We start from the raw sequence: 22,679 nt of genomic DNA on the forward strand, positions 1-22,679 counted from the left end.
GCAGGGCTGAGCAGCCACATACTGTTGCTGTAGCTTTGCTAACCAAGTTTGTTCTGAAGGAAATAGCAGTGCCCAACTGCAGGGGGCTCTACCTTGCCTTGATCACTTTCCTACAAAAAGTAGGACCTGGATTCCAGCTCTTAGAATGAGCCCTGCTGGTCTGTGGCCTTCCTTTGGCAGCATCTTACCTTTCTGTAACCAGAATGGTGAAGGTAGTACCTTCAAGATCATGAACTTCCCAAATGGAATCCACTTCCTGCCCAAAAGTAGGGCAAGTAAGATTAAGGAAGAGGTGGAATGTCTCTGCTAAGTGAAAAATCACCCATAAGTAATGGGGAATGGAGTCAGCCTACAACCACAGTTGCAGCTACTGGGCTGGAGTTGACACATGAGCTACAAAAAATGCTGCTATCCCATTAGCTGAGAGAGGACTTGCATGTGTTGAGTATTACAGAAGCAGCAGGGACAGCCCTGGCATCCTGAATTATAACCTGGTAAAAACATTACCTGATAGAAATGGGGCCTCCCTCACAAGTGCTGAATGAAGGAATTTAAAATAAATAAAATAAAAAGAGAAGGTGAGGACATTCTTTGAAATATGATGTTTGTTTGCACTATAGCCTGATTCTAAATAACTTACTTTATAATGACTTTCTGGCCTCATGGTGTTGCAACTAAACTCAGTCTTCAGTCTACCTACCACAGGCAGTGCTAATTGTGGGGCAGGGATTGTGGAGGATTTCAAACAATGGCCAAGGTTAAAATCAGGGTGATCACTAGAAAAAAAAATGAGTTAAAATCACTGCTTAACATCAGATTGTTTTCCTTATCATTAGAGATACACAGATATAAGCCCTTGCCCGTACCGTGACTCCCATGAGTGACAGAGAATGACTGTATACTTGAATCCCATAAAGTATCAAGCTTTCTCTGGGTCTTATCAAATGTCACAACTATCAATATTTATTTGCCCTTCTCTGTGACTGGTTTTAGTGAGGAGGCACAAGGGACATTTTAAAGCATAATGGCAGACTCGAGTGGAATTACCATGACACTGTTTAGATAACATTTCATAACAAAATGTCTGGTTTACCCAGAGAGAAACATCACACACCTGCCATCCCAAGTCTTGGAAGCTAACGTAAAGCTCATGCTTTCTGCACGCTGTTTTCAAGTCACTGCTGTTGTAATCTGTTAAAAGAAAAAGAGCAAAACAAGAATTTAGAAAGTAAAACAGGCCGAGCATTGCTGGAGGGCACATCTGGCCAGATGTATGCATGCTGCGGGCTCAGCAGTGAGAAGTGATGAGCTCCCTCAGCAGCTAAAAGGATAAGGGTGTTGAGGGACATCCAAAGCAGGGCTGAAGCTTTTAAGATGCCTGTGGGAATGGAGGAACCCAAGTAACAGTGACTCAGTTATAGTAACTCAGCTGTCTTTAAAGTGCTTGGAAAACACCTCCAGTAAAATGACTTCTTAAAAATAAATCTACTTCACTACTACCCTGCATAGGCTGCATCTCCACCGAGTGCTCACACTCACCCCACTTCCTCAGCTCCCATTTCTGGCACGTGCTGCCCCAGGTGGGGAGCTCAAGCTGCACACACTCACTGAGAGAGAGAACTACAGCCCCAGGAAGGTTAATCATCACCTTGTGCCCCTGAACCAGTCTGCAGAAGTCCTCAAACAGCTAAGGTGTCCCATAGGCAGGGAAGCCATGTCCTTGTTCCTCTCTGTACCTTATCCCAGCTTGCCCCACACTTTCATGTGACCCATGGCACCACCTCTGCCCTTGGACCTTTACAAACCATGCTCTGAAAAACACATTTCTCCTTTCTATAAACTGCTTATTTGCAGATGACACAGCACTTGACACGATCTCATCATTCACTTGCTCCTTATTGTCAATAAAGTGAGGACACAGGATGCAAAGCCCTGACCAAGACCTTCTCCCTTACCATGGCGCAATGTATGGGGATGTTTCACCCATGCAGGAGCTGCTCCTGATGATCCCACAAAGTACAGCTATTGACAGCAAGTGGAATTTCCCATTTATATTTGGAAAGAGAGGCAGCTCAGCATGTGAACACCTGAAACCACAGTGAGCAGAGGAGCTGAGCTGTGACAGAGGGGCCTTTCACCTCCAGGTGGCTGCACACATCCACCCTGATGGGTGGTTGCTGATTTTGTCACACCTCAGGTGGCTGCTGGACCTCAGCAGAGCAGCCACAGAAACCGCCCTTGCAGCGAGGTGACTTGGCCACCAGCTACAGCTGCTGATCCTGTGCTTTGCACCCGATGGTAGGCACAAGAGAAAGAGATGGCAACAAATTCAGCCAAGCAGCTTGGGAGACAAAGTCACCATCCGTGTTTTCCTCCCATGCCTTTCCACAGGGGCCTTCTCCTCCCTCACAGCTCCCATTTGTAAGTACTGGCATTCCTGTCAGCAGGCAGATGCCACAGGCTGATGCCCCTGCCCCCTGCTGCCCTGGATCTTTCAGCTTACCAGCCCCCTGGTGCCCCTAACATGGCTTGAAAGGGCACCCTCCCAGTGCAGCTTTCCCCAGATACGGCAGCTGGGATAGAAAAATATTTTTAGTGATTTTTTCCTTGGCTCTGAATAAGCCTTTCTTTTTCTTCCCTCCAGCACCATTCCCCCCGCCCCCCCCAGAAGTTTGGGAACTACAAATGCAAATATTTATTCAGAAGAAAAACTATAATACTAAAAGCACATCCAACTGACATTAAGGGCAGCACAGCAGTACAGCTGGGTACAGTTAACACTGAGGGCTGAAAAAACCCTACACCTCAAACCCAGCTTCCCAACCACCAAAGATTAGAGAGTTGTTTTTAGAAGCAGTTGGGTTTGAAACTCTGAGGATTGCATTTCAGCCTTTGAATAGCTTCACTTCAATCACGGATTTAATCAGGTGAGCAGAGCTGGTTAACAGCCTGCTGCAGCATAAACATTGGCTCTTCCAGCAGCATGCGGCAGCGAGAACGGAGGCGAGCCTCTCTATTCAAGGCGAGCCTCTCTATTCAAGCTTTCCTTTTTCAAACTAGACATACCCAGTAGAAACCAGGGTGTGGTGGTTTATTTCGGATGAAGCTTCCCAGTCCCTGGCTCAGCCCAGGAGCAAATTTCTAGCATGAGATGTTTTGAAATGATTTGGTCATAATGAGGGAAAAAAAAATATGAGAAGATGCTTTTAGTGATCAATGGCCTTCATTAAAACACCTGAGAACACAACTTCATTGTTCTTCAATGGGATATATAGATTGTTTAGAGGAAAACCATCTGTATTTGACAGTGGAGTTGATCTATTCACAATTGAGTGGGTAAAATTGTGCTATGTTCCAAATCCAGCTACAATTTACTCAGATCTGCTACAGGAAAGGGGAGAAGGCAAGGGAGGCAGAGAAAACAGGAGTGGGAAGGAAGGCTGCAAGCAATCACAAGTTTAAGAAAACACAGGGGTGGAAAAAAAGAGCTGCTTAACAAGGTACACCAAGCAGAACATGTTACAAACGTGTCCTCTCTCACACTATCCCCAAAACCTCGCCTCAGCTCACTGGTCAGTCACCTGATTCACACTCTGCATGGAGCCCTGGCTGCTCTCCATCCAGGGCAGATGCAGACAGCTCTACCTCCTCACTTGCCCAGCCTCAGCCTTTGCTTTTCTAAATGTCAACACATTAAACATCACCTCTCCCTAGCTTTACATTCTTCTCTGTTTAACCCTCACCCCAAGATCTCCTGCCCTCTTTTCTTGTTATGTGTTTGCCTACTTTGCTTGCTTTATGGAAGCTATTTTAGCCCAGCTTTAGGTTAAGTCACAAACCTTTAAGCAACCCTTAGCAGTGGCTTTCTGAATTGGGAAAAAGATGCAGCAGTACAGATGCACATAATCATGAGCATTCCCTACAGTTAGGGGCCCGGCATATGCCCTACATAGGGCCCACATCCTGAAATCCCATCAGTTATGGGCCTGAAAAGAAGAGGAATACACAGAGTCACAGGGTTTTGGCAGTGAGCTAAAGCTCACTGAGCTACTGAAGTTGGCTTCCACAACACATTTTCTGCAAAGCCTGGAAAGCAGCATCAGCCACCCCCAGGCCAGCATGCTCAGCTGTTTTAGCCCAAATTGCCACTCGGGGTGGATTGCAGTGCAAGATCCAACTGCCAAGAGGCGACAGGGATTGTGTCCCTTCCTGTCAGCCTTGCAGCAGGGAGCCAGGAGGGCCAAAGGCAGGCAGCCTGCAGAGGGGAGGTGCTGCAAACAGCTGCCACAGGGCTGGCCCGCACTGCCATGGCACAATTGGCAAGAATTGCTTGTCAGAGGCCTTCAGCATCTCTGAGAGCTTGGGGAGCTGCTCTGGGAGCTCCTGTAGGCTCATTGTGGGTTTAGTAAAATTGTCTCTATTTTTTGCCCTGAACATACCAATTCAGAAATGCTAACTTGGCACTTACAAGGCACTGCATTTAATCATGCTGCAAACAATTTTGTCTAAAACAGAGATTCAAAAAAAGCTCAAACCCCTAGTTCTGCACTTAAAAATAACTCCCGGAGCAGCACAGTTAAAAGAGCACAGCTAAGACGGCTTGTCTCTGTGGTGTGTTTGCACTGAATGTTGTCGGCCTTCACCAGGACCCAGGTCTGACTTTCTGCAAGCACAGATGTTTCTCTTAAGGCTGGACACTGGCATGTGTGTTGCTGAAAAGGGTGAGAGAACAGCCTGACCCTAATGGTCTTCCTCCTACAGACACTTATGCACCCACCTTAGATTTCCTATAGCCTCTCCCACGTTAAGTGCTGGCAAAGAACATATAAATATTTACTGGGTCGATCCATCTGAGAACACCCTCGCTGCTCCCAAGGTGCCAGTTTACCAAATTCCACACAGTAATTAATTGCTTCTGTGATTCAAAATAGCTTTGACAGAGGTCTCCAAGGCCAGCCCCTTCTTCTTGGTGTTTGACTTTGGTGATTTGTCCGGATAAAGCTGGTGTAAACTGATCACACAGTTAATAACAGCCCACTTCAGATGAAAGTGATCTGCCTGGGTGGGAAGAAGGGGAGATGTCGGGCTGACATGAACGTGCATGTGAAGGCACACACAGAAATGCTGGCCACGCTGCTCCAGTCTGCATCCAAACCCTGCACTGAAGGGAAAACTATACTGGAGGGAAGATTGGCTGCCAGATAACAAAGTTTATTAACAAGGCTCTTGCCATCACAAAAGCATTTGGCCTTATTTGCCTTCAGTGTTTGTGCATGCTGCCCTTTGCAATATCTGGTTCCCGTACACTTGGGGAAATCTGTCTGGTGCAGGGTGCATCTGCTGGAAGGAAAGGCCACTTGAAGGGCCTCTCCATTTTTCACGGAGAAACCAGTCCAGGCGCTTTAAAGCCAACACCAGTCCAGGCGCTTTAAAGAGAAGGACCTGAAAAGGGACTTGGCTTGAGTTTCATTCAGAGCAGCAAGTGCAGCCCAAAGTTGGAATTTAAATTCTCCCCACGAGGAGGGGCTGACAGGAAGGGATGTGCCTGGAGGCTGACTTGCAGAAGAGAAGGATTTTCGCCACTGGAGAAAGAGATAGCCCTGTGCAAAACCCATAAATCGTGGAGGTGGCTGAAGGGCAGAGGTTCACTGCCTGTCATGCTGGACAGTCCCCTCTCTTTGTTCAGCTGGAGGGTCAGCACGAGTCTGAGAGCACGAGTTCAAGCCACTGCCAGATTCAGCTGAGCCAGGGCCTCTAGGCCCCGCAGACAACAGCAGAGAAACACCTGCGGGTTCCTCACAGCCACCCTGTCCCTCCATGGCCGGGGCCAGACCTGGCATGTGACTTCCTGCCTCAGCAGATGAAAACACTCCCTCTTCTTCCTGCTCATCATCCTTCTGCAGAAGAATTGAGGCTCCAGGAATGCACTGATGCAGGAGTCTCTGTCAAAGCAGTTTGTAACCACGGGGGTTGCTTAGCTCTGCTTTATATGAGCCAGAGATAATTACGTGTTTATAATACATGGAAATAAGCATTCTTGGCGAAAAAAATACAGACCATTGAGAACCTTGTGCCACAGACACAGCCTTAGCATCTGAGCTCTTGGTACTGACTGCAGGACAACTGTAATTGGGGCTTTTTAAAACATACTGCCCCAAAACAACTCTCAGCATCTTTTGGGAAAGGGGTTCCTTTCTGGACTGAAAAAAGAAAACCCCATGTATTGATTAACACAGAGGAAGGAAGTTGCAGTCTACAAAAAAAAAAAAAAAACCCCATCAAAACTAAAAAGTGCCTTGCTCTGCACAGAAGAGAAACTGCTCTCAAGCCCTGGTAGGGAGCAGCAATCCTCTTCCTTGGGGAAGAGCACTGACCAAAAATCTGACAAGATGTGAGATACAATAAGAGAAGAAGATGCATGGGCGAGGAGAGGCACAGAAGGGAACTGCAGCATCCCAGTTCTGCACCTACTTTGGGTCCACATGCATCAGGGCACCCTAAGAAGGGCTAGGCAGCCTTTAGGATAATCCCTGGGCTTGCCTTCTGCTTCATCCTGGGGCAAATGCTTCCTCAGCCCCACCATCCACCAGGATTTTTTTATCCTCCCAGGTTAAAAAAAAAAGAAAAAAGCCCTGTGATCTCTAACACTAAAAACACTTCTTGGTCATTGGTGCCTCTTGGGCTGTTAAATCAACCACTTCTTAAAGAGAACAGAGAGTGTCACACTTAGAAAGGAAAACAAGATGATGTAGTCTCTCTTTTCTAAACACAGAAATCAACCAAACATACAACTTAACTTTAAATTCCCCTCCTTTCCCCTGCCTTAAATCTACAGTCTCAACTATACCTTGTTGACCACTGTGCTGCCAAATTCCAGGTTTTAAATTAAAGCTGGCCCAAAAAAAGCCCTCGAGACCACAGAATGCCAGCTATTTTCCCTTTTTGTCATTTTAGAATTTTATGACCTGATGTGTGGTGTAGTCAAGAAAGCAGCAAACTACAAATAGCCCTTTTTGCCCAACATATCTGCTCCCTCTGGGGCTTTGAGTCACATCACCTGATTTAATAGTGTGAAAATTTTGTTTCAGCACTGTGAAGTTTGCAGAGCTGGGGAGAGAAAGCTGGAGCTTATCCTGACTCCAAGTGCCACTAGCACCACAAAACAGCAGTGCAGCACGTAACTTTCCCAAAGCACCGTGAATGCATTAAAAAATTGGCTCTTGTGAAGGGAGCACAGAAGCTGAGCCTACCTAAGTGGGAGAACTGCCTGCATAACAGCTGGGCTTAAAACACCCAGCTGAATAAACCACTTGTGCCCTTGGCAAGCTCATCATGCGGGAAAATAACTCAGCAAGCAGCTACGATGCCCAGTTGTAAAACTGCAGCGCGGAAACCTGAAGGAGGACCAAAGCAGGTCTCAGCAACTCGGATCCACAGAAGGTGTTCCAGTGGCAGATTAGATGATAACTCCTCCAGAAATGCCACGCTGGCACTGGCCAGCCTCCCCCAGGGAGGTTGGGCTACAGAACCAAGTTGTTCCTCCTGCCCTTAAAATCCACAGGGGACATCTCACACCCAGCCGAGCCTGGCACTGGCACTGGCATGGCATGGCACTGGCATGGCATGGCATGGCATGGCATGGCATGGGAAGCCGCAGCCACGCTGCAGTGTGCACCACAAGGACATGCAAAGGCCACCAGTGGCCAACTGCTGCTGGCACACTCTGGCCCAGAGGGCAAGGCCATCACCACAGTGGGCTGGAGCAATTGAGCTGAGTCAACACATGGCCATGCACAAGCCCTGGCTGCCAGCCCTGGAAGGGCTCCCAGCCTGGCTCTGCTCCCCGCAGCATGGAGCCACCTTGGGATCAGCATGGCTCACCCACAATCCAAGCATGGAACAGCCTACATATTCTCACCAGCTAAGCATCAGCAATGCTGGTTCTTCTTGCTCTGCTGTGTTCGGACATAGAATAAAAAATACAACTGCCTCTCTTCCTTGGGACGTAGTCATTTCTAAGCATGAGAAAAGCAGGGATACTACAGGAAACAAAGGGGGCAGCATAAGCAAATTAATCAAGCAATTTGGAATAGGCTGAAATGTTTGAGAGGAAAGAAGGTACTCAGCAAATGATGGCCTTGTGGTAATGGAAAACAGACAAGACTTAGAAGACAGAAAACTCACAATTTTTGCCAAAATGTCCTTGTTACTCTATTGCCCCACCGGCCCACAACAGCACTCACAAGGCTTCTGTACAAAACGTGTAACATGCAACCTCTCCACAGCAAAACTTCTTTGCCTGCCTGGAAAGGTACTCCACCATGTGTACACTGATAAAGCATCTCATGCTGTTCTTCCATGTTTTTTCCAAAGAAAACTGAAAGAGGACTCTGCTGGGAATGCATACATGCAACCCCATAAATCTCAGTGCATACAGAGATAGAGTCTTTGGAATACTGCATATCACAGGGCATAATTCTAGACAAATACATATAGCAAGCAACCTACAAGCTCAAGAGTTGTGGTTAAAATACCTCACCACCTTGAATTCAATGGATGCAAGTTCACATGGGGGTCTGGGCTCCATGCTGGGTTCAAGAGGACTCCTGTAAGTTTCATTACGTGAGACCTCCTGTCCTACAACCTTGCAGATGTAACCTATTACCCCAAGGAGGAGCATCCCATCTCACAACCCCCTTCTTGCTTCTGCCCTCCAAAGCATCCAACACCATTGCAAGACATCATCCCAGCTTGTGCTGCATGATTGATTACCCTGTTCCACGTTACCTGTGACACTGGACACCCTGGAAACGTCCTGAGTCTGGGTGGAGCGGTTGCGGCTCTGCTGCCTGCGCCGGCTGGTGGCTGACCTCGTGGTGCGCAGGTGAACCTCGCTCACTTTGAAGAAGGCCACCATGAAAGGCTGCTTGTCGTAAGGGCCGTCTCGCCCTACCAGCCCTGCTTCCCTAGGGCTTACACTGAAACCTTCAAGCCAAACAGAAAAGGGAGAAAAGTTAGAGAAATGGTGCAGTTGCATTGCTCCTTTCAGCAACCAGTCTCCCCTCTCTTCTTGCTCATTCTCTTCTTTAAATGCCACACATTCCTGCCACCACAACCTATGAACATTTTTATGACAGCTCTCCACCCATGCTGGACAAGCGACAAGCCTTCACTGCAGCATCTGGTTCCTTGGTTCCCCTTTGGCACCTCCAGTCCCATTTTGGCAGTGAAGCTATATAGATAGATATGTAAAACATTGAACTTGATGTGTCATGACATCAGTACTGCTGCCTGTGAAACACAAGCAGCAGACATGAGATTAGGAGATGTCTAGGGACAGCGAGGGCAAAGAGATGGTGCGCTTCAGCCAGGAGCACAGCGATGGGCTCTCAGCCCAGCTGGGAAGGTAGAGTTTGGTACTAACATTTCCTCAGGGAGAAGTAGACAGCCCCTCTAGTCTTACTTGACATCACAGGTGTACTAAACTGCAGAATGAAGCAATAGAAAAAAACAAGGTTGGGGATTGGTTCTTATAGAAGACAGATGTCAGTCACCTTCTGCTCATCTAGATCCTCTCCATTGCTTATCTTCCAATTTCATGCACTTTTGCAGTCTCTTGTTTTCTTTTCTTTTCCACCTTTCAAAGTTTCTGTAGGCTGCGAAAAGCTGCTATTACAGCTGCCCCCCACAACAACCACATAGTTTCTCCAGCAGTGCTCCCACGTCAGCTTTGATGAGATCAACAGCAGCCAGGACAGCTGGCATAAACCCACATAAACCCATGTGTACCCACATGGGTACACACCACTGCCTTTTCTCTTCTTCTCATCCGCAAACCTCACCCCACATGGCATCCCAGTTCCATGCCCCCTTCCACCTCCAAGGAGAAACTGAGGCCCTATCCAAAGCCATCTCCACCAGCTGGCCTGGTACTGCCTAGGGACAGCTGACCTCATTTATAGGGAAAGACATGTCCATCACGGGACAGCCAGGAACCAAGAGCCCACCATCTGTGCCCTCAGACATCTCGCTCCTGGTGTTGGCTGCAGCTGCCTTAGGAATGCAGAGTGCCCACCCCGCCTCATCCCAGTAGAGTTCTGCTAGCACCACTCCCAGACAGCATCCAAGAGACTGAGGGAGACTCGTGCTACCTGGCCCATGACCTACCATCGCGGGTCACCACGCTCAGCTGCAGCCCCATGTTGTGCTGGGGGTTCATCACCCACATGTTGCTGGTGGCAGTGACGTCAAACTCCAGCCAGCCCTCCTCCGATGCCCACACGGCCCGTGTGTCCAGCAGAAACAGGTCAGAGGCCCTGCAGAGAAGGGGAATGACAAGACTGATAGGCTGGGGATTCTCTCTCCTGGCTTTTGCTGTTACAGAAACAAAATCTGCATAGTTCTAAGTTATGTTAATGTCTAAAACAAAACAATGTCTCAAATCTGCCTGTTTGTATCCAGAGTCTTGCCATGAGATGCACATACTTCCACATGTGAAATTCAGGATTATAAAGGTTTTCACCATTTTCTAAGATGGAGGAAAGCAACCCTGCCCCTCAGGGCTGTCCATTTCTCCACCAGCAAGGGATGAGTAAGGCACTCTTCTTCCTGAAGAATGTACTGCTAGCCCTGACATTACTTCATTCATACATTTACTGCATTAATAGCCAGTGGAACCACCAGCATGACCAGGCATTCTATGGCTTTTGCAATAGGGGTGTCATGGTTTAAGCTCCCCACATATAAACACAGGCTTACCTCAACTGACCAAAATAAAGCACCAAAACCAACTGGCCAAGCATCAAACAGTGAAGGAAAATGGACCTCTAAAGGCCTCTAAAGACATTTTTCTGAGGCTTATCAACAACAATTGCTTCAAGGCTGCTGGCCTTGTACCACCTTCATGGGCTTCAGCTTCAAATGCTTTTAAGCCAATAACTTTTTTGCAGCACCAAGTACTCACCCAAACTCTAGTCAATGAAATCAGCAGCAGAAGCACACAGAGAAATCCCATGCATATTTTCTTACTGTATTAGAGACATAACTTTCCTGTGCAAGAAAGCTACAATTCCTATCCTTTACCTGTGGTCATCACCACAAATGGATACCAGGTGTCAATCCCATCTTCCTATCTTTTTGCCCTTGGATATTTTTTCCCTAACATTTATAAATGAGGAAGCAGGGTACCTGTCTCCCCTATCTACCAAAGGCTAAGTTCAGAAAAAAAATTATTAAGTTACATTTTATTTTTGGCCAACTGCTATGTCATACTGCCCAGCAGCTTGGTTTGCATGAGATCACACATGGAAAAAAAGGCACTTAAGTGTACTAGAGCTCCTATTTTTACAGCATGGAGGCTTTCCTCCACCTCACTGGTAGCTGCATGCTGTGGTTGACTCAGCAGCCTTTCCCACAGGAGCCTTTGCCACTGTTCCTCCAGTGGTAAGAGGGCTCAGGATCAACTCTGACCTTCATCTCCAACAGCAGCAAGCAGCTACGGCCGGTCAGCTGCTCCATGCTTTGGAAACCCTAAGGCTGAGAGATTTGGGCTTTCCCAGGCAAGGTATTTAAACAGAAACATTGCTTAAAGGCAACTGCAAACAGCAGCTGCAGCTGTGACCACTCTTTCCCTCTCCAGTTTTAAGAGAGGAATGAACTTCTACATCATTCCCACCTTTGCATATGACTTCAACACTGGGCCTCTCCAATGCCTGAAGTCAACTCTATCTGAAAAGGGATTTTCCTAGCACCTGTTCTGACCTTCTTCCTCACACTAGTTGCTTCCTGAACTCTGTAACTCCTCTACACAAGGAACTCTCTAAGAGCAAACCTGAACATTAAAACACACACAGGAGTACATAGGAGTAGTCAAGTCTAAAAAAAACACGAAGAAAAGTTTACATTCCCACTGCCTTGACCTTTGGGAAGGTACCTGAGCATCAGAGAGCTGTAAAGCCAAAATGGTCCACATGGCATCATGTAGGCCACTCCCCTGAACTCCAGGCAGGATCACCTACTACCCATGTTCTTCCTGAGAGATGTTTGCCTGACCTGATCTCGTGTATCTCCAGTTTCAGGAACTCTCTCATCTTTCCTGGAAATTGAATGGGCTTCATGTGACATTTCTCCCCCTTTTTTTATCTAACATAAATGTACTAATGTCCCCTTCTTATTACAACAATATCTTCAGTCTCTCCTTAACAAGCCCTGGTCTGTAGACTTTGAATTCTCTCATTGCTTTTTATTGACCCAGCTCAAATCAAGACCTCACTGATGCTGAGTACAGTGGAAGGATAATCTTGATACATCTCACAGACTGCGCCTCTACTCACACACCTCAGAATATGATTTTGGCTTCGTCACAAAACTCACACTGTTAACCCATGTTCACCATGTGATCTACTATAATCCTTGGATTCATGCTGCTGACACAGTAATTCCCTAGTCATTCAAATTTCAATGATTTTCAATGTCCAAATGCAACTTTCCTTTCCACCAAATCAAATTTCGCCCCCCCTCCACCTCAGACTGAACCTCCACAATTATCAGATTACTTAAAATACAGACTTGCCTTCCAATGGGTACCCCCCATTTTAGTATCCTTCACAAATATAGTAAGAAAACTGTCTGATCAAAGAACAATTCTACCAAACAAGAACGAGCCACTTTATCCCAGTCTGTCACTCTCCCTTTGGAAAGATTTTGATTCCTCTGTAAATGAAGAAAAATGGACCATCAGGCTTTCCAGTCCAGTTAAGTCTCTCCAAAAAGTCCCATACAGGACTGGTTTTTCAATCAGCTCTGCTACTCAGATGACTTTTGCATTGTTCAACTGGATGAAGGTTCACCCCATGAGTATTTTAGGGCATAGTGGATGTGTAGGCAACACATCTGAATACCTTTTCTTTAAGCCTCTTTTCAATCAACATTTGTTGCCCAAGCCTCAGCAGGCTCCGCAGAACTGTGTATCATTACTAGTTTCCATTTCGGCATGAAGGTTTTAAAAAAAATATTCAGTCACCTATTTCCAAAGACAAAATTAAGGAGGAAGAAGGGGAGAAAAATTTACTCACATATAAAAACCTCCCAACAATTTAACTGTGTCTTTTTAACCACTCCTTTATATTTTTCAGAACAGAAATCTTGCATGCCCCCCCTGCCCCTTAACAAAATCACCTCAAATTTGGCCAAGCAGTAAGTACTTGAAAATTGCTCAACAGAGATTCAGCTCTTAGCAACAAAATTCTCTGGACTTCTTTTTGCACGCAGGAAACATAGTTTCCCCTCCTTCCCCCCCAAATACCAGATACCATGAATCACCTGAGGAGAATCTGCCCTTTCTAGAGCTGCATGGCTAAGAGATACCCTTGCTACTCCTGCAAAAAAAAAGGCATATGATGTCTGATCTTGAAGTGGACACTGGGAAATCTCCCAGACTAGCCTCTGGCCAAAGAGAAATAGGAAGGAAGGTTCAAAGGAAAGAAAATGACCAGCACCTGGTCAAAGAGAAAGAATATCTCACTAGACAGGGAAAGGTGGAGGAGCTTTTGCAGTTGTGAGGGACACAGAGACGTGCAAGGACTAAATGGAGAGACCTTGGATAAAAAGTCTGCAGAGAAAAAGGAATTACAAAGATTTTCATCTGCATAACAAGAATGAGGCCTTATAGCTATGTCCAAAAGATAAATAGTCTAGGAAGCAGTCAAACACCATGCTGAAGAGCACTACACATAAGGAGCTGCAAGCCCACAGTCAAAGCAAAATTTAAGAGTGAACAAGAAAGTGAGAAATATACTGAACAAGTCACACAAAATAAATTATTGAATTTCTAGTCATTAAGTGACAACATTGATCGTGTGCAGTGAGGCAGGCAGTGGCCTGCCAAGAGGAAGCAGCAAATGTGTATGTGGTCACATTCATGGAAGGGTGTCTGAAAGCTTCAGCTTTTGAGAACAACAGAGGCAAGATGGAACCTGAGGGAAACAGAAAGAGAGTGTGAAGAACAAGAAAATCTAGAAAAATAAAGGCTGGAAGAATTGTTTGAGCCAGCATCACTGAAGAGAGAGGAAGAAGTATCTGCTCTTAACACAGGCTGAAGAAAGCAGAGTCAGTCCAAAGGTTTAATGCCCAAGCAACCCCAGATGTCAAGGACATCAAAGGACCTCCGGCACCTCCTTTAAAATTCAACATACAGAAGATAAATTTCATCACCAAAACAGGCAGCTTCTTCATGCTCTCTGTCTAAACCTGCCTCTGGGTTTCTACACAGCTACTGCCACCTCATTGTCACTAAAGAGCCCAACAGTCTCATCTGGATGAGTCCAGTTACTGATTTCTACAGGAAGGTTTGCTGCAGGCATATTATTTATTAACCTTTTGTTATTAAAGGGAACCAAGTAAATGGGAGAAACTGAGGTGAGGAGCTGAAACAACTTTCCTGATACAAGAGAGGATATTAAACAGGAAAATGCAAATTAGAGACTCCCAGCTCAAAACAGGAGGTCTTTGTTCTGCATCAAGGCCCTGAAATACAGCTCAAGTCTCAAGAAATAGATAGGGAGTGTTTCCACGGCTTTCAGAAGACTTTGGAGAAGGACAGAGAAGCAAAGGTCAACAGAGCAACCACAAGTGGCTGCAATAAACAGAATGGAGTACACAGTTTACTGGAGGAAATATGGCCTGTGTAATTCAGAAGGCAGGATTTAGCTCCAGTGTCCTCAGAGAGCAGATTTGTCAGACATAAATATCAAATATAGCTACTATTCTTAATGCCAGCATCCCAACCGTGTGCTCAGGGCATTTATAGGAGAAACAGCTTGTATTTAGCTTCAGCGCTTTCCCCCTCTAAGAATAATATTTTGTTAACTGAAACCTCTGTGTAAACCTTTCAACAGAATGTCTCTAGGTGTTAATTCTTTTTAATTGAACACTAATTAAATTAGAATTCAGTCAAATTAGTAACCAGGTCAAGTGGTTTCTCTTAGTTACTATACTTAGTGAAATGTTCACATTAAAATAATTTCTCCATTCTGGATACACATTACAACATGGAACTTTGCTACAGGAAAAACACCAAAGCTATAAAAAGCTAAATTTAAAGAAGCATCTGTTGAACTATTTTTTTTACTTTCCCACCCTCCCTGGCCTTCTTTCCCTGAGCAGACAGAAGTTTTACCAGGGAGACAGTGAGAACAAACAGAAATCTCACCTTAAAAATGACCAAGTTAAAGGTCTCGTATTTTAATTACATGTCTTGGAACAACATTTTTGGCCCAACTTCAAAGCTTGCAATTACCCAGGTGTTTAAAGGATTGTTACGCATCAACAGCCATTTACCAAAACATTAATTACTATAAGTCTCTAAAACTTTCCTCAGCTCAACCTTTTTGTTTACTTTTCTTCAAAGACAAGTTGACATAATAGTCTAGACTGCCTTGCAGCAGTTTCTCAAAAGGGAATTTTGCACAGAAGTGTGTGGAATCTACATTTTAATTAATACACTTTCCAATACTCTTCTGCATACCTCAGGATCAGTGTTTTTAGTTTGTGGTGACATCAACTTTCTGTAAAAATTGCATTATGTTCTGTATATAGCAAACTAGCAAAATTATTTGCTCTTATCTACTTTCAATGGGCAAATCACTCTTACCCACAACTGACTTGGTCTTGCAGAGTTGGATGGAGCTCCACACAGATAAAACTTTGAAACTGCAGCCTCTTCAGACCTGTAGATCCCCCATCTTGCAGTAGATGTAAGCATTGCTTCAAATTTAAAAGTGTTTACTACTTATAGAATGGACTTTATGTGGAGCTCCCATGGCACAAGGTACTGCCAAGAGATGCAATACAAAACCTTAACAACTTAGCGTGTCCAAATGACCAGCACTCCAAAGACTTAACAGCAGCACAGGAAATTTAATCTCTCAGTGTTCCCCTGTACAGAGAGCCTCAGGCAGGGGAATGCCAGCACCTGGAGTGAGCTGCCATGGAAAGAAAAGGTAGTCTCTACTGTTTCATGAGAAGTCAGGCTCAGTTTAGCTGTCCTGAAGAAGCAAAGCCACCTGTGGGCCAGAAGGCCAGGAGAGAGGTACACAGCCTGTAAGAGTTTCTTAGAAACAAGGAAGGAAATATGAAGAAATGCCAACCTACAAATGAAGTTGGTTCCATGGTGGAAGAGAAGAAGACCAGCAGCTGGGCACTGATTTGCGAGGACTGAGAGCCAGCAAAGGAAAAAAAAGCACAGAATGGAGATGTTGGGATATTGTGGAGGAGGTCTGCAATTCAGCATAAGGAGGGGAAAGCCATCCTGGATGCATCCAGATATGGAAAAGCACAAGAAGGAATGGATAAGCTCAGCCTCGCACCTCCACTGCTCTGTTTAAAGAGTAACCCTGTGCTGAAAAGGCTGTTCTGTAACACTGCATCCATTGCCTCTAGCAGCAAAGTCTCCTGGGGCAGAGGGTTAAGTCTTCCAGACTCACCAGAGTGAAACCCAAGTTTCAGAGCTGCTTCCGGCAAAGGAAAATCAGAGCCTAGAACTAGAAGACACCGAGACTATGGGAAGTTCAACCTACAGGCCCATGATAATGCCCAGTAAAGTCAACACAAATGTCTGGGTGCAAAGGTGTGCCAACCCATTCAGCTTAAATTCTTGAGCTTTAGGGATATGAGGAATTAATATTTTATCAACTGGAACAGTTAAAGCGAAGAAAAAAATCATCCCAAGTCATAGGAATAAGAATTATTTTTTTTTTACTTTTTACTACAATTCTATAAGGAAAAGGGGCATTCCAGCTGTAGTGACAGCTATAGTACTACACTTCAGAGTTTAAATGCAGCTTGAGGCACAAAGATGGGGGAGAGGACAAAGGGGTAGTATTTATCTTTGTCCATTAAGTAAAGAAATAAGGCACTGATATGGCATTCTTTAGTTTAGATAGAAAATGCCAGCTGGTTATGGAACCAGTATGTTTCACCCAGAATAACTCTGACTTTCAAACTGCTCTAAACCAACCAGCCTAAAACACAACAAATCACATACCCACAGTGGGAGCTGAACTGAGATGCGGACAGATGCCTCTCTATAGCATCATGGAAACAGCTCCATCATATACAAATATATGCACACTATATACAAATCTGACCCCAACTTGAAACAGATTGATGCTAGCTTTGTCATTTGTATTACACAACCCATTCCAAAACCCAGTCGAGGAGGGTTATTTATTTTCTAAGCTATAAACACTGCAGTTGAATCAATTTGCCCTTTAGATTAGAAGCTCGGATCACATTTGTATAAATATCCTGTTGCAAAGAGGAAGACTTTATTACCGCTATAACTGGCAGCTAAAACCAACAAGCGCCTTAACCCTTAAGGAATTGTGCTCCGTAGAACAGGAACACGGTCCCCAGGCAGTTGCTCTGCAGGGCACATTTATGTCCACACGTGTCTTTTCATGTAGGAGGAATCTTCCTGACCATCATGTTCCCATATTTCATTCTGGGTGCAAATGAAACTGTTTAATAAACTGACCATTAACGTACCGTATCTTCCTTTGATCACTAACACAGGCCACTGTGTTTTTCATAGATCAGTTGTTTGGACAGTGTGGGAGTGTTTTGAGGTCTGCATTAGCAGGATATTTACACTTGAAAACATACTGATGATCCAAACCAAGGACTAACATCTTTGATCAACCATAAACTGCCTTCCCTAGTCCTGACCTGACACCTCTCTGGGTGAGGGCATGGAAGTTTTGAGAAAGAAACTGTTTAAATAATGATCGGTTTTCAGGGACAAACTCACTTCTTCCCTTCCTTTGTAAAGGTCTTGTTTACATGGCATTCCACTCCCAAGAGGTACCAGAAATAACAGAGGGCTTTTTCTTCCACAAAATCAGTCCTGCACTTTAGACTCAAGTCCAGGTGCCAGGTTTAGCTGTGTGTTAGTACCACACAAGGGAGGAGAGTTGAGGCTGTGTAGCTCCTGCCTGCTGAAATTAAACAGTCTGCCAGATACAGCCAAGGTGGGACAAGCACCTGGAAGCTGACAAAGCTGACACCACTTACCTTCCTAAACTAATGCTTTGGCAAAGGTCCCTGTTTCCTGCATGTTCCAAAGGAGGGGAAAAAAAAAAAAAAAAAAAAGAAAAAGATCCCACCCTAGTGTTCAAACAACCCAGTCTCTTAAAACTCTGGGGGGTCAGAAGCTGAAGGGCAGCAACATCCGCCAGATGTGTCACCCATTCCCTCTCCCAGCATCAGCCCCTACAGCCCACAGCCTGTTCCAAAACCCAGCCATCCCCCTCAAAGCGAACCAGATGTCACCTCAGCCCTGCCTGGTGAAGCCTCTTCTCCACACAATCCAAAAGGCATACCACTGATGGCTGGCCACAAGCTTGACCCATCCATCCCAGGATTTCATTAATCTCCTCACAGCATCCCACTGACAGCTCCAGCAGTTTGTGTTATGACAAAACGTGGCCATTAACCATGGTTTGGTTAAAAAACAAAAGCTTCATTTCTAGGCACTATTTTTCTTACCTTATGAAAGGGTGGAAGGAATGGGGAGATGAAAATATTACTGACACAAGTGGGTCAGTATTAAAAATGTTTTCTTTTTTGAGAGAGAATGTACATAGACCACATGGTCCTCAATGTGAGTTTCACTGCCTGTAGCCCCCACAAGTATATTTTTCATATTTCTGATGGGACAAAGTCACATCTCTGCCCAGAGGTTTTATGCTATTTCAATCAGCATTGATCTCTGATCATTCATGCTCTCTTTCCATACATGTCTGCCTAGAAGACAGCCTCAAATGGGCCCATGTAGTCCCTGATATTAGCCTTGTCTACAGTGGCAAAAATCAGTTTGGTAATTCAGTAACTGGCAGAAGTTTTAGCCTCAGGCTTGGTTCCATTTTTAGCCATCAGGGAGCAGCCAGCAATGCCTCACAAATCCGTGCAGCAGCGCACATCTGGGCTGGAGTCACACGCTCTCGCTGTTACTGTCCAGATGAGCTTTTTTTTCCCCTTTGCTCAAGTAATACTGAATTAAGCCACTTCATTACACTTAATTGGAGCCAAGGGATACTTCCAGGCTCTGAGCTTTGGTGAAGATTTGTATTTACTGAACATTTCTCTTATCTCCTGCCCTGCCAAACTTGTTTCTCTGATAGAAGCAGGCAGGATCCTTTTTCTTTATATTCCTCCCCCAGAGGTGCATGCTGCCTTTCCCTTGTAGACTCCTGGTTTAAATCCATACATGCCAGCTACCCTCTTAAGAATGATTTGTGCCCAAAAGTATTTTAGGAACTACCAAAAATTGCCCCAGACAACTGTTAACCTCATAAACACCACGATTAACATCGTGTCTTTGTCTTTGAACTTTCTCTGCAGAATGGAAATCTTAACTGAACAGGCACCTTCTGCAGCCCTTAGAGATGAATTGTCTTGACCAGAAGGAATATATGTCAGCACAAAAAGATGAAAAAAGATGTGACATCGACTCCTCTCTCTCACCTAGCTAGACTTCAAGATCTTTACAGATCTTTACCTCTAGCTCACCAGCTAGACTTCAAGATCTCTACAGATCCTCCTCATGCAATAAAATGTCATAAAATGTCAGGAAATATCAGGCTGTGATACAAAACCATTAATCTAAAGGAAGTGTGACCCAACTTTTTTTAATAGTTTTTGTTTTTTTAAGTCAAAGGCAGCTGTTATTTTCTGGCTCATAAGATGTTTTCTAAAATTCAATAGAAGCCTTACAAATATTTAGCAAGTTTCTTTAAAACCCAGTGCTTTCTTTTTCTTATAATTTAACCTGCCAGTGTTCTGATCTGGAAAAGAGAACACGGTATTCCAAATTAATCCACTGAGACAAGAGGGGAGAAAAAACATTTTGGACTTTTTCCCCCCAGTAAAAGCAAGTAAGTGAATGGATGACCAAAACCCATAATCCCTCAAATAATATAGTTTCTTCAGGCATACCAGAATAATCTGAGGCATCTTCCCTCTCCATACAGAGATATTAGCAAGCAGCTAAATACAATTTTTTAGTTTTGTTTTCAAGAATATTTAGAGGCCAAAGTCCACCCAGGTCACCAGTGAGGGTGAATGTTTGTAACCAATGTAGTCAGACTGCCACTGAATGTAACACTGAATATGCAATATGCAGTTTCTATGATCTTAACTCTTTTAGCATCTGCATATTTTTAATATAAAGAGTACAATTAATAAATATATATGCACTTTTTTTTACAGATAATATATATAAAATAGAAAGCCTACAGCCTAAAACAGAAAGCTGTACAGAAAATAGAAGCCTATCCATGTATTAATAAAGAAGCACACATTTTCAAATATGATTTTATATTTTACACATCCAGAGTCCTTTAAGCTGAAAGAAAAAAAGAATGGAAAAGGGCATGTCCTTTCTACAGCTGCAGGAATCTGTGAGCCACATCTTGTCCACCTCTGTGAGGATGATGTGACAAGTCCCACAGACTCATCTGAAGTACAAAATGCTTCAGCCAAACGTCTCCCTCCTTCCCACCAGTAAAAGTAAATAAATAAAGCAGGAAAAGAAACAAAAAGGGAGCCTTGAGGGACCGGATGAGTCAGGGGTTAGTAATGAACTACAGACACTCATCCCTGGGTCAGCGGTTCACGCCCAGCCCCTGTCAGGAGGGACAGGGAATCGCTGGCAGCAGCCCGGGCCTGGAGGAAGCCGCGTTAGGATTCCCAGTCCCAGCGGCGGGATCCCCTCCGCATGGCCGCCAGCAACAGCAGAAGGGAATGGAAAGACCCAAAATACTCGGCAGCTCTTTGGCAGAAACCACCCTGGGGATCCCCACCAGGTGCTCCTGCCTCTGCTCTGTCTGTAGGGAGACCTCTAGCACCCAGGGATGCCCAGGACACACAGATGCCAAAGGACATGTCCCAGCTTCACAGTGCAATCCCATTTTGGCATGCTTCTGGTATGGTGTGTGAAACAGAGATACAAGGTCCCAGCATCATTGCTGCACACAGCCACTTTCAGAACAGAAAATTTCTAAATTTGTTAGGAGCAGGGTATACTAGGGGCCATATTCTGTACTTTATCCAATTCTTTATTCTCTTTCCCACATTGCTTGCTTGCTCAGTTTACTCTGAAAAAATGTTTTATCCACATAAAAGTTGACAGTTCTCCTACTCTGTGCCCTGCTTCAGTGACTGTCACAGAGCAGCATATCAATTTCTTACACAGCCACTTGGCAGAGGTTTCCTTCCTGCTCCAGAGGTGGGATCTCTACTTCTGCAATCTGAAGCAGACCAACACTCGCCATTTTTTCTGCAGTGTGTCTCCAAATGAACAATATATCTAACATCTATGAAATCTGCAGGACTGTCTGGATTTTGATCAGTTCTTCAACTGGGCACTGATGTAACTAACATCCTAACCAGCATGCACAACACCCCAGGAGGCACTCCAGTAATCTCCAAGTTGAAGCACAAAGGGAACATTGATCTCCCAAAACCCACAATTTCTTCCCCATCACCTATGCACCCAAGTATTTCTCTCTTTTCCCCAGAAGCCACACTCCCCACAGAACAACCACAAGCTATTTGATGTTGCCCTAAGAACTGCCAATCACCAAAGGCTGATCCCTCCAAATGGTACCAGTGGAAAGGCTGGAGAAAGAAGGAGCAGAAAGGAAAATGCCCATGAAGCCTTCAAAGAGAAAACAGATTGAACTTTTTTCAAACACTGCTGGTTTTGATATTTTTTTTTAATGCCTGCAGCAGAGGAACAGTTACAGTCCTGACAAGTTTCAGTAGAAGTAATGAAACACTTTTGTACCACAGCATTACTCTGACATTTAATTGACCATGTATTTCCATCTTTTAGCCTTACATGATTCCTCCATCTGAAACATTACTCTTTTAAAATTAATCACTCCATTTACACTTGTTTGGATTTTTGTGTCACAGTTTCTACCCTGCCTCTCTCACTTTTCCTCTTCTCATTGCCACTGAAAGACCAGAAATTATTTTGTATCTGTGGTCAGCATGTTGAATTTTCTTCTGTTTTATTTACTTTAATATAAGTCCAGCTGAGAGCAAATCAAGTCTGAGCTAATTACCAGTATTTTTCAAACAGGCTGCTAGTATTAAGTTGAAAGGGGATATGTGAGTCTCAGTACACAATAGCAATGCCAGCAGTGCTTTAAAAATCTACTGCTTCTCAGCAGATTCTTTCTTTATTTAAAGACAAAGCTTGCAGCTAAGTCACACCCTCATTCACACCCTACCATGCCCATTTCCCATAAGGAAAGGACCATGTAATAACATAACCCTGTTAACATGAACAAACTTATATTTATTTTCACCCTTATCAATACTATTGCACAACCTCAGCCTTCTCCAGGACAGCAGCATGTGGCACAGAGCAAGCCCCCTCTTGCATACCTGTTCTGATGTTCCTGCAGCACCTGGTAGATGCTGATAAGGAAGGTTTGGTTTTTAAAGCTTCCCAAAACGCAGTCCTTGTAGATCCGAAACTCAGCAGCTGTGACGGCCTCGCCCTCAGGAATCTGAGACAAATTAAATTTGAATTCCTTGTGGTGCCGCTGGTGAGGCGTGAACTCCTTGTCATACTCAACTGCAGATGGGAAAAGGAAAGAGAAGCAAAAAAA

The 22,679-nt window shown here is 44.7% G+C and overlaps 1 protein-coding gene across 1 annotated transcript in view; it reads right to left on the bottom strand.

Moving 5' to 3' along the window:
• The window catches only part of BMP6 (bone morphogenetic protein 6), an 88,914-nt gene that overhangs the window by 3,946 nt on the left and 62,289 nt on the right, over positions 1-22,679 (bottom strand). The window contains exons 2-5 of the mRNA XM_063160974.1: positions 22,453-22,645; positions 10,168-10,316; positions 8,788-8,985; positions 1,115-1,191 (exon numbers count right to left, since the gene is read on the bottom strand). Coding sequence (XP_063017044.1) covers positions 1,115-1,191; positions 8,788-8,985; positions 10,168-10,316; positions 22,453-22,645 — 617 coding nt within the window. The remainder of the gene's footprint in view (positions 1-1,114; positions 1,192-8,787; positions 8,986-10,167; positions 10,317-22,452; positions 22,646-22,679) is intronic.

The sequence above is a fragment of the Melospiza melodia genome, chromosome 1, assembly GCF_035770615.1.
Source record: "Melospiza melodia melodia isolate bMelMel2 chromosome 1, bMelMel2.pri, whole genome shotgun sequence".
In the NCBI taxonomy this organism is placed as follows: Eukaryota; Metazoa; Chordata; class Aves; order Passeriformes; family Passerellidae; genus Melospiza; species Melospiza melodia.